At 42.9% G+C, this 12,625-nt stretch overlaps 2 protein-coding genes across 2 annotated transcripts in view; one reads left to right on the top strand and one right to left on the bottom strand.

Moving 5' to 3' along the window:
* Positions 1–10,974, bottom strand: part of THEM6 (thioesterase superfamily member 6) — a 28,056-nt gene extending 17,082 nt beyond the window's left edge. The window contains exon 1 of the mRNA XM_056522885.1: positions 10,954–10,974. The gene's annotated coding sequence lies outside the window, so the exon portion shown is untranslated. The remainder of the gene's footprint in view (positions 1–10,953) is intronic.
* Positions 10,923–12,625, top strand: part of LOC130274601 (polycystic kidney disease protein 1-like 3) — a 103,785-nt gene continuing 102,082 nt past the window's right edge. Inside the window, exon 1 of the mRNA XM_056523036.1 lies at positions 10,923–11,035. Coding sequence (XP_056379011.1) covers positions 10,981–11,035 — 55 coding nt within the window. The 5' untranslated portion in view covers positions 10,923–10,980. The remainder of the gene's footprint in view (positions 11,036–12,625) is intronic.

The raw sequence follows: 12,625 nt of genomic DNA, 5'->3' as shown, positions 1-12,625 counted from the left end.
CCTCCTAAAAGTCCCCTAAGAGGACTAAAAGTGTTAAAAAAAAAAGTTTCAAAAAAGTTTCAAAACAAACACATTAACCCCTTCCTTATTAAAAGTTTTAATCGCCCCCCTTTTCCCAAATTCCATATAAAAAATATGGAACCATGATAAAAATAAATATATGGGATATCGCCGCGTGCATAAATGTCCGAACTATAAAAATATATCATTAATTAAACCGCATGGTCAATGGCGTACGCGCAAAAAAATTCCAAATTTCTAAACTGGTCACTTTTTATATCATGAAAAAATGAATAAAAAGCAATTAATAAATCCGATCAATACAAAAATGGTACCGCTAAAAACTTCAGATCACTGCGCAAAAAATGAGCCCTCATACCGGACCGTACACGGAAAAATAAAAAAGTTATAGGGGTCAGAAAATGACAATTTTAAACGTATACATTTTCCTGCATGTAGTTATGATTTTTTCCAGAAGACAATATCAAACCTATATAAGTAGGGGGTCATTTTAACCGTATGGACCTACAGAATAAAGATAAGGTGTCATTTTTACCGAAAAATTTACTGTGTAGAAACGGAAGCCCCAAAAATTTACAAAATGGCGTTTTTTCTTCAATTTTGTCGCACAATGATTTTTGTTTTGGTTTCGCCGTAGATTTTTGGGTAAAATGACTGACGTCATTACAAAGTAGAACTGGTGATGCAAAAAATAAGCCATCAAATGGATTTTTAGGTGCAAAATTTAAAGGGTTATGATTTTTTAAAGGTAAGGAGGGAAAAACGAAAGTGCAAAAAAACAGAAAAAACCCTGGTCCTTAAGGGGTTAAGTTTGTGATTTCTAGTTTTCCCAATAAAAGAAATTAACGTTGAAAAATCGTATTTGTTGCCTACTTTTACAAAACTGATCAAAGTGCAACCTCTAAATATTATCTAGTCTACTTGAAATGTTACATATACGGTATATATATATATATCTTTTACATCACTGTAAGGCCGGGTTCACACCACGTTTTTGCCTGCGGTCGGGAAACCGCATACGGCCGAAAACGAAGCCGACCGGAGGCTGCGGTTCACTCCGGTCGGCTCATAGACATACATTAAATACGGTTGCCGAATACGGTTGAGTGCGGGCGCCGCATACGCCGTATACGAGAGCCGTATTTAACAAAACGTGGTGTGAACCCAGCCTAAGGCCGGGTTCACACCACGTTTTTGCAATACAGTTTCCGCATCAGGTAAAAAAAAAAAAACGGATTCCACAAACCTGACTAAACTAAACTACAAATTTTTATCTGTATATGGTTGAAAAATGATGTCCGGTTGCATTGGTTTTTTAAGAAAAAAAAAAAAAAAATGTTTAAATTTTCACTCCATTATAAATAAAGTTTCACTTGTTTGATTCAAATTCCAAGAAAAAAAAACTGTGCAAATTCAAAAACCGGAAGGTGAAAACCGGATGGAACCGTACGCACATACAGGTCTGTATGGTCTCCATTGACTCCCATGTTAGAAAAAACAAGTATACGGTTTAATACTTTCTTCACCCGGAACAAATACCATGGTAGGCCACAGTTTTCTGTCCGGAAAAAAAAAAAAAAAGTAAAAAAAAACTTATGGTTTATGGTTTTAAAAACGGAGACAACCGTATACATTATGGTGCATACAGTTTTGAATGGGAAGTCTATGGGCACGTTTTTTTTGTACGGTTGCATACGTTGTTTTTTTTTTTTTTATGAAACCGTTTGCCGAAACCTTATAGCAAAATTGTGGTGTGAACCCACCTTAAGCATAGTCTGTAAAAAAGTTACATTTTATTTTTTGCCTTACAAAATGAAACCCCCAAATCTGTATAATATAAGAAGAGGATTTGAGGGACATCCATTAGGAGAAACACAATTCTACAATGAAAGGATCCGTTTTTTTTTGCGGTTTGGAACAAAAATACACCCATTTGGCGAGGTGGGAACTGCATCGCCCAGATGTTAAAGGGGTACTCCAGTGAAAACCTTTTTTTTTTTTTTTTTTTTTTTTTTTAATCAACTGATGCCAGAAAGTTAAACAGATTTGTAAATTACTTCTATTAAAAAATCTTAATCCTTCCAGTACTTATTAGCTGCTGAATACTACAGAGGAAATTCTTTTCTTTTTGGAACACAGAGCTCTCTGCTGAATCACGAGCACAGTGCTCTCTGCTGACATCTCTGATCATTTTAGGAACTGTCCAGAGTAGGAGAAAATCTCCATAGCAAACATATGCTGCTCTTGACAGTTCCTAAAATGGACAGAGGTGTCAGCAGAGAGCACTGTGGTCATGATGTCAGCAGAGAGCTCTGTGTTTCAAAAAGAAAATAATTACCGCTGTTGTATTCAGCAGCTAATAAGTACTGGAAGGATTAAGATTTTTTTAATAGAAGTAATTTACAAATCTGTTTGACTTTCTGGCACCAGTTAATAAAAAAAAATAAAAAAAAGTTTTCCACCGGAGTACCCCTTTAAGAGCGGAGGCAAAATGGATTTTTGAACTGAATACAGGGGCACCATATGGTCTGAATATAGATTTTGATTTTTTTCGGTTTTCTGGCTGAATAACAATATAGATCAGTGTTTCCCAACCAGGGTGCCTCCAGCTGTTGCAAAACTACAACTCCCAGCATGCCCAGACAGCCTTCGGCTGTCTGGGCATGCTGGGAGTTGTAGTTTTGCAACAGCTGGAGGCACCCTGGTTGGGAAACAAGAATATAGATAATAAAAATTAAACAAAAACCAATAAATAAACAATAATGAATGAGTGCCAATAATCAATTACACTGGGAGGGGAGTGGAGAAAATTCCGATGACCGCGCCGATGGACTGGAAGCTTAAATAGCGGAAGAAACCATTGCATACCCATCCCAGACGAAGGAGACCGTATAGTCTTTGAAACGTGTCAGAGTTTTTGTTTTTTTACATTCTGCGACACCGTAGTGATGTCACTAGAGGCAATCAGCTGACTAATAGTGTTGAGCGCGAATATTCGAAATGTGAATTTTTTGCGTGAATATCAGCACGTTGTGATTTCGCGAATATTTAGAATATAGTGATATATTCGTAATGACGAATATTCAGTTTTTTTATTTTTTTTCGAATATGCGAACATATGCTTAAATATCGTCACTTCCATTCAGAGGACACTGATCCCTCCCTGTGGGCACTGTGTTCCAAAAAGAAAAGAATTTCCTCTGTAGTAGTCAGCAGCTAATAAGTACTGGAAGGATTAAGATTTTTTAATAGAAGTAATTTACAAATCTGTTTAACTTTCTGGCACCAGTTGATTAAAAAAATAAATAAATTAAAAAAAAAAAATAATTCCAACGGAGTACCCCTTTAAGGACTCAGCCCATTTTCACCTTAACCCCTTAAGGACGCAGGGTTTTTCCGTTTTTGCATTTTCATTTTTTACTCGTCACCTTCTAAAAATCATAACGCTTTCACTTTTGCACATAAAATTCCATATTATGGCTTATTTTTTGCGCCACCCATTCTATTTTGCAGTGACATTAGTCATTTTACCGAAATATCCACGGCGAAGCGGGAAAAAAAATCATTGTGCGACAAAATTCAAGAAAAAATAAAATTTTGTAGCTTTTGGGGGCTTCCGTCTCTACACATTTCATTTATCGCTAAAAATGACACATTCTCTTTATTCTGTAGGTCCATAGGGTTAAAATAATGCCCTACTTATATAGATTTGATTTTGTATTAAAGGGGTACTCCGGCGCTTAGACATCTTATCCCCTATCCAAAGGACAGGGGATAAGATGCCTGATCGCGGGGGTCCCGCCGCTGGGGACCCCTGTGATCTTGCATGCCGCACCCCGTTAAAATCAGTCCCCGGAGCGTGTTCATTCCGGGTCTGATTACTGTCGCCCCGTGTGACGTCACGCTCCGCCCCCTCAATGCAAGTCTATGGGAGGGGGCGTGACATCTGTCACGCCCCCTCCTATAGGCTTGCATTGAGGGGGCGGAGCGTGATGTCACACGGGGCGGAGCCTTAAAGTCAAAACGGTTTGATCGCTTTTTATGAATTTTTTCATGATATAAAAAGTGACCAAAAATACGCTATTTTGGACTTTGGAATTTTTTTGCGCGTACGCCATTGACCGTGCGGTTTAATTAACAATATATTTTTATAGTTTGGACATTTCCGCACGCGGCGATACCACATATGTTTATTTTTATTTACACTGTTTTTTTTTTTTAATGGGAAAGGGGGGGTGTTTCTTACTTTTATTAGGGAAGGGGTTAAATGATCTTTATTAACTTTTCTTTTACACTTTTTTTCTGCAGTGTTATAGCTCCCCCTGGTGGCTATTTCACTGCACACACTGATTTCATACACAGATCATTCTCGTGCGTTAACACGGCAGGGATCAGTGTAATCGGCGGTCGATTGCTCAAGCCTGGATCTCAGGCTTTGAGCAATCAATCACCGATCGGACGTGACGGAGCCAGGTAAGGGGACCTGCGCTCGCGTTCTAGCTGATAGGGACATCGCGATTTCACCGCGATGGTCCCGATCAGCCCGACTGAGCTGCCGGGAAGCTTTTACTTTCATTTTAGATGCGGCGATCAACTTTGAATGCTGCGTCTAAAGGGTTAATAGCGCACGGTACAACAATCACCGCCGCACACTATTAGCCCGCGGTCGCAACTGTCACCAACCTTGAAAAATCGTATTTTTTGCCTACTTTTACTAAACTGATCAAAGTGTGCAACCTCTAAATATTATCTAATCTACTTGAAATGTGGCATATACAGTATATATATATATATATATATATATATATATATATTTATCTTTTACATCACTGTAAGGCCGGGTTCACACCACGTTTTTGCAATACAGTTCCCGCATCAGGTTTTAGATAAAAAAAAAAAAAAAAAAGAAGAAGAAAGAAAGAAAAAACGGACTCCTCAAAACCTGACTAGACTGTATCAAAACGTGTGTAATTTTTATCTGTATACCGTTTAAAAAATGATGTCCGGTTGCATTCGTTTTTTTAAGAAAAAAACATATACATTTTTATTTATTGTTTTTTGTTTCATTTTTATTATCTATATCCTTGTTTCCCAACCAGGGTGCCTCCAGCTGTTGCAAAACTCCGTCTCCCAGCATGTCCGGACAGCCAACCCCATGTTTCCTGCTGTGAGTTTGTAGGGGCAGCTCTCCGTGCCAAATTTTTTAGCAGCAGATTTCCACTGATTAACCCCTTAAGGACGCAGACAATTTTATTTTTACGTTTTCGATTTTTCCTCCTCACTAGAGATGAGCGAACTTACAGTAAATTCGATTCGTCACGAACTTCTCGGCTCGGCAGTTGATGACTTTTCCTGCATAAATTAGTTCAGCTTTCTGGTGCTCCCGTGGGCTGGAAAAGGTGGATACAGTCCTAGGAAAGAGTCTCCTAGGACTGTATCCACCTTTTCCAGCCCACCGGAGCACCAGAAAGCTGAACTAATTTATGCAGGAAAAGTCATCAACTGCCGAGCCGAGAAGTTCGTGATGTATCGAATTTACTGTAAGTTCGCTCATATCTACTCCTCACCGTCAAAAAATCATAACTTTTTTAATATTTTCATCCACAGACTAGTACGAGGGCTTGTTTTTTGCGCAACCAGTTGTCCGTTGTAATGCCATCACTCACTTTACCATAAAATGTATGGCGCAACCAAAAAAAATACTATTTGTGTGGGGAAATTAAAAAGAAAACCGCAATTTTGCTAATTTTGGAAGGTTTCGTTTTCACGCCGTACAATTTACGGTAAAAGTGACACGTGTTCTTTATTCTCTGGCTCAATACGATTAAAATGATCCCCATGATAATATACTTTTCTATTACTGTTGCGCTTAAAAAAAATCACAATCTTTTTAACCAAATTAGTACGTTTAAAATCCCCCTATTTTGAAGACCCATAACTTTTTCATTTTTCCGTATAAGCGGTGGTATGAGGGCTCATTTTTTCCGCCGTGATCTGTACTTTTTATTGATACCATATTTGCTTATATAAAACTTTTAATACATTTTTTATAAATTTTTTGGGGAATAAAATGTTATAAAAAAAAAAGCAGCTATTGTGGACTTTTAATTTTTTTTACGTTCACGCCGTTCACCATACGGTATCATTAACATTTTATTTTAATAGTTCAGTTATTTACGCACGGGGCGATACCAAATATGTATGTAAAATATTTTTTTAACACTTTTTGGGGGTGAAATAGGGAAAATGGGACAATTTACGTTTTTATTGGGGGAGGGGGTTTTAACATTTTTTTTACTTTTACTTTTTTAAATTTTATTTTTACACTCTTATAGTCCCCATTCGATTGCTAATGCTGTTCAGTGCTATGTATAGGACACAGCACTGATCAGTGTTGTCGGTCATCTTCTGCTCTGGTCTGCGGGAAGGCAGCGGAAGCAGGTGAGGGGACCTCCGGCTGCCATGCTGGATGATCGGATCACCGCGGCAGCACTGCGGGAGATGCGATCATCCATTTTAGTGACCGCAATGCTGCAGATGCCGTGATCTGTATTGATCAAGGCATCTGAGGGGTTAATGGCGGACATCCGCGGGATCGCAGATGTCCGCCATTACCGGCGGGTCCCTGGCTGCGATCAACAGCCGGGACCTGCCGCGCATGATCCGTGCATAGCTCCGATGCTCGCAGTTATGCTTAGGACGTAAATGTACGTCCTGGTGCGTTAAGTACCACATCACCAGGACGTACATTTACGGCCTTCGTCGTTAAGGGGTTAAAATCCACCTCAAACCCTATTTTATAATGCAGATCTGTCACAATAGGCAGCAAAAATCCCCCTCCCCACCCCCAGGATCCTGGTTGCAAATATGGCCCTGTGTGTCAGAGTTGTGACAGACCCTATTAACCTCTTAAAGGGCTTATCCAGGAAAAAAAAATTTTTTTTATAGATCAACTGGCTCCAGAAAGTTAAACAGATTTGTAAATTACTTCTATTAAAAAATCTTAATCCTTTCAGTACTCATGGGCTGCTGAAGTTGAGTTCTTCTTTTCTGTCTAACTGCTCTCTGATGACACGTGTCTCGGGAACCGCCCAGTTGAGAAGCAAATCCTCATAGCAAACCTCTTCTAAACTGGGTGGTTCCCGAGACAAGCAGAGGTGTCAGCAGAGAGCACTGTTGCCAGACAGAAAACAACTCAACTTCAGCAGCTGATAAGTATTGAAAGGATTAAGATTTGTTTTATAGAAGTAATTTACAAATCTGTTTAACTATCTGGAGCCAGTTGATATAAAAAAATTTTTTTTTTCCTGGAATACCCCTTTAAGGACACAGGGCATACCTATACGCCCTGCTCCCGATCCCAGGTAGTTCCCGGCAGCTAATGACAGCCAGGACCCTGGGCTAATAGTGTGTGACACCGATCGTTGTGCCGCGCGCTATTAACCCTTTAGACGTGGCGTTTAAAGTTGATCACTGTGTCTAAAATAAAAGTAAAAGCTTCTCGGCAGCTCAGTAGGGCTGATCGGGACCATCGTGGTGAAATAGCGATGTCCCGATCAGCTAGAATGTGAGCGGAGGTCCCCTCACCTGCCTCCATCGCGTCCGATTGGCGATTGATTGCTCCAAGCCTGAGATCCAGGCTTGAGCAATCGACGGCCGATTATACTGATCTTTGCCGGGTCAATGCACGACAATTATCTGTGTTTGAGATCAGTGTGTGCAGTGAAATAGCCACCAGGGGGAGCTATAACACTGCAAAAAAAAAAAAAAATGTAAAAAAAAAGTGTAAAAAAAAAAGTTAATAATAAATAAATAAAAGTAATAAAAAATAATAATAAATAATAAAAGTTTGAATCACCCCCCTTTTCTCCATAAAAAAAAAAAAAACTGTGTAAATAAAAATAAACATATGTGGTATCGCCGCGTGCGGAAATGTCCGAACTATAAAAATATATCATTAATTAAACCGCAGTCCAAAATAGCGTATTTTTGGTCACTTTTTTTATATCAAGAACAAAATTTATAAAAAGCGATCAAAAAGTGCGATCAATACAAAAGTGGTACCGATAAAAACTTCAGATCACGGCGCAAAAAATGAGCAATACAAAATCAAACCTATATAAGTAGGGGATGATTTTAACCGTATGGACCTACAGAATAATGATAAGGTGTCATTTTTTACCGAATAATGCACTGCGTAGAAACGGAAGCCCCCAAAAGTTACAAAATGGAGTTTTTTTTTTCAATTTTGTCGCACAATGATTTTGTTTTCCGTTTCGCCGTGGATTTTTGGGTAAAATGACTAATGTCACTGCAAAGTAGAATTGGTGTTGCAAAAAAAAAAAGCCATTATATGGATTTTTAGGTGGAAAATTGAAAGGGTTATGATTTTTAAAAGGTGAGGAGGAAAAAAACGAAAGTGCAAAAACTGAAAAATGCTGAGTCCTTAAGGGGTTAATATTTTGTCTGGTAAAATGTTAGATATCACAATGGAAGCCTGACAGGTCCCATTACAAATCACACCATAAAATCATACAGTGGCCTTACTGGCTTTCCTTTGTTAACCTTCCCTTATGACATCACACATGTGACATCATCGAGTGTTTGGAGCTCTCTCTACCAGCCACCAGTACGGTTGAGGCCTTGGCCATCAGAAGGAGCGAACACAAAGAGGACGAGATGGCGCAGGAGAGGTACATAAATCCTAAATATTCATCACAATACTTCTAGGGTTCTAATGCAAATGATGACTAGATCTATTTAATTATTTAAAGGGGTACTCCACCCCTAGACATCTTATCCCCAAAGGATAGGGGATAAGATGTCTGATCGGGGGGGGGGGGGGCCGCCACTGGGGACCCCCGCAATATAGCACGCAGCAACCTCCTGTTACTGCTTCCGGCAGCGCTGGAGGTTCTGGCTCCCGACCACGGGAACGGAAGATCGTGACGTCACGACTCCGCCCCCGTGTGACATCACTCCCCGCCCCCTCAATGCAAGTCTATGGGAGGGGGCGTGACAGATGTCACGCCCCCTCCCATAGGCTTGCATTGAGGGGGCGGGGCCGTGACGTCACAATGCCGGGACCCCCGCGATCAGGCATCTTATCCCCTATCCTTTGGATAGGGGATAAGATGTCTAAGCGCCGGAGTACCCCTTTAACTATACACTTTGCTGATGTTCACAAATGGCCAAGTATATACTGTCTATTCAATTCTATTACACAAAGGGGGAGATTTATCAAAACCTAGGCAGAGGAAAAGTTGCCCAGTTGCCCATAGCAACCAATCAGATCGCTGCTTTCATTTTGCAGAGGCCTTTTCAAAAATGAAAGAAGAAATGTGATTGGTTGCTATGGGCAACTGGCCAGCTTTTTATCTGCACTGGTTTTGATAATTCTCCCCCCCATATGTATAGTTTTCCATACATAGAAAGGGAAGCTCCTAAATGTCTAAAACACCCGTATATGTTCAGTGTATGTGACCTAATGGGGGTGACAGGGAAGTGATATAAGAGATCTCTGACCTTTAAAGGGGTATTCCGGGCAAAAACATTTTATCCCCTGAGACCCCCCATGATCTCCCTGCAGCACTCGACATTCTATGTGGGGACTGCGTCTCTAGTTTTGTAAACTTCCGGGATTGGGGACGTGACGTCACGCCACACCTCCTCCATTCATGTCTGTAGGAGGGGGCGTTACAGCCCCCTCCCATAGTGACGTCACACCACGCCCCCTCCATTCATGGACGACACGCCCCCTCCCATAGACATGAATGGAGGGTGTGTGGCATATTACATTACTATTGGAGGGGCCGTCACGCCCCCTCCCATAGACATGAATGGAGGGGGTGTGGCATATGACATTACTATTGGAGGGGCCGCCACGCCCCCTCCCATAGACATGAATGGAGGGGGTGTGGCATATGACATTACTATTGGAGGGGCCGTCACGCCCCCTCCCATAGACATGAATGGAGGGGGTGTGGCATATGACATTACTATTGGAGGGGCCGTCACGCCCCCTCCCATAGACATGCATGGAGGGGGTGTGGCATATGAAATTACTATTGGAGGGGCCGTCACGCCCCCTCCCATAGACATGAATGGAGGAGGTGTGGCATATGACATTACTATTGGAGGGGCCGTCACGCCCCCTCCCATAGACATGAATGGAGGGGGTGTGGCATATGACATTACTATTGGAGGGGCCGCCACGCCCCTTCCCATAGACATGAATGGAGGGGGGTGGCATATGACATTACTATTGGAGGGGCCGCCACGCCCCTTCCCATAGACATGAATGGAGGGGGGTGGCGTGACGTCACCCGGAAACCCAGAGGTTTCCGGAACTGGAGATTCAGCACGCACATAGAATGCGGGTGCTGCAGGGAGATCGCGCGCGCGGGGGGGGGGCTTACCCAGCAGTGGACCCCCCCCCCCCCCGCGATCAGACATCTTATCCCCTATCCTTTGGATAGAGGATAAAAAGTTTCGCCCGGAATACCCCTCTGTCCTCCTGTTATAACCTAAAACAAGAATTTAGGCTGAAATAATGTATATTTAACTATTATAATGCTGGATTTGGGTTTGACTATTGCATACATTGAATTTTCTAAAGGGGTACAAGGGGCTGTTTATAAGGAAAATAATTGATATCCCTGGATCTGATCACCGAGTTTCCTCTCTGAGTTCTAACCCAGTGGTCTCCAAACTGCGGCCCTCCAGATGTTGCAAAACTCCGACTCCCAGCATGGCCGGACAGCCGTTGGCTGCAGCCAATATTTGTCCGGGCATGATGGGAGTTGTAGTTTTGCAACATCTAGAGATCCGCAGTTTGGACACCACTGGGTTAACCCTACTGTTGCCGGGCATCAGAGCACACACTTTCCCACAATCCTCCTTGCTTATAAGCGCAGTGGAGACTGTCATTACCTTTATGAGACTGCAGCTGAACTGAGCATGTGTCACCCCGCCATAGCGGGTCGTAACCAAGGGCAACAGTTATCAGAACAATGTAAGTACATGGAGGATTAGTAATCTTATATGTCTCAAATAATATTGTAACCCTGGTACATTTAAATATGTTAAATTTCCCATAATGCATTAGTATAGACCTTTTACGTCTTTAAAGCGTTACTGATGTTACAAACAACTTTTTTCCATTTAATACTTCAAAGCTAAGCATTTTCCTGAACTACAGTGTTCCCTCAACATACGATGGTAATCCGCTCCAAATGGACCATCGTTTGTTGAAACCATTGCATGTTGAGGGATCCGTTCAATGTAAAGTATAGGACAGTGGTCTACAACCTGCGGACATCCAGATGTTGCAAAACTACAACACCCAGCATGCCCGGACAGCCAACGGCTGTCCGGGCATGCTGGGAGTTGTAATTTTGCAACATCTGGAGGTCCGCAGGTTGTAGACCACTGTTAGACGAAGTTGTACTCACCTGTCCCCGCCGCTCCGGACCGTCACCGCTCGTCACCGCTGCCCTGGATGTCGACGTCCATCGCTGTCGCCGCGTCCCCGTGGTGTCCTTGACGCTCCGGCAAGGCCTCTGCTTCCCCGGCATCCGCGCTCTCCGTCGCCGCCATCACGTCGCTACGCATGACGCTCCTATTGGATGACGGGACAGCGTGATGACGACGATGGAGAGCGCCGACGATGCAGGGGATCCCGAAGAGGACGCGCCGGAGCCCCGAGGACAGGTAAGTGATCGTCAGCGGACCACACTGGGCACCGTAAACGGCTATCCGGGGGCAGCTGAAGCAGTCTGCGCTGGAGGATAGCCGTTTATGCGATGGCCCCGACATACAAAAGCATTGTATGTTGATGCTGCCTCTGAGAGGCCATCGCATGTTGAAATTATCATATGTCGGGGCCGTCATCTGGAGGTCCACAGGTTGAAGACCACTGCAGCCTTCCTCATCATCCAGACCCCCCCTTTAGTTTTCTACTCACCTCCCCTCGGTGGGAAGGAAGGGTGAGCTGGTCCAGACCATCTATGCTGCAGGGACTGTCCGGTGGGGAGGGTTAGTCGTTCCGGGTTGTCCATTTTCACCGGGGGGCCCCTCTTCTCCGCTCATGGCCGGCACCGGACTAGTGACGACAAACGTGGTGGAGAACGAACTATTTTTCTGGGCACCTTCACATTCCATGGCCCTGATGGCCTCTGAGAGTGATCGTATGCTGAAATGATCGTATGTCGGGGCCATCGTATGCTTAAATGATCGTATGTCGGGGCCATTGTATGCTGAAATGATCGTATGTCGGGGCCATCGTATGCTGAAATGATCGTATGTTGGGGCCATCGTATGCTGAAATGATCGTATGTCGGGGCCATCGTATGCTGAAATGATCGTATGTCGGGGCCATCGTAGGTCGGGGGGGGGGGGGGGTCACTGTATTTCATTAAAAAATGTTATAGCTAAAGATATGAAATACATGTTTAAAAACATGGCCACTAGGGGTCTCTGTCTTTTGAAATTTTGATAACAAACCCTGGTATCTAGGGCTCTTTGGTCCTGACAACGAAGAAAGAACCCAAAATTCTGAAGGAAGGGGGAGTGGGGGTGTGGTTTTCTCTCTGCTCACTCAGTG

This window comes from Hyla sarda, chromosome 5, assembly GCF_029499605.1.
Source record: "Hyla sarda isolate aHylSar1 chromosome 5, aHylSar1.hap1, whole genome shotgun sequence".
In the NCBI taxonomy this organism is placed as follows: domain Eukaryota; kingdom Metazoa; phylum Chordata; class Amphibia; order Anura; family Hylidae; genus Hyla; species Hyla sarda.
The sequence above is the reverse complement of the archived record's forward strand: the minus strand, read 5'-3'. Positions and strand labels throughout refer to the sequence as shown.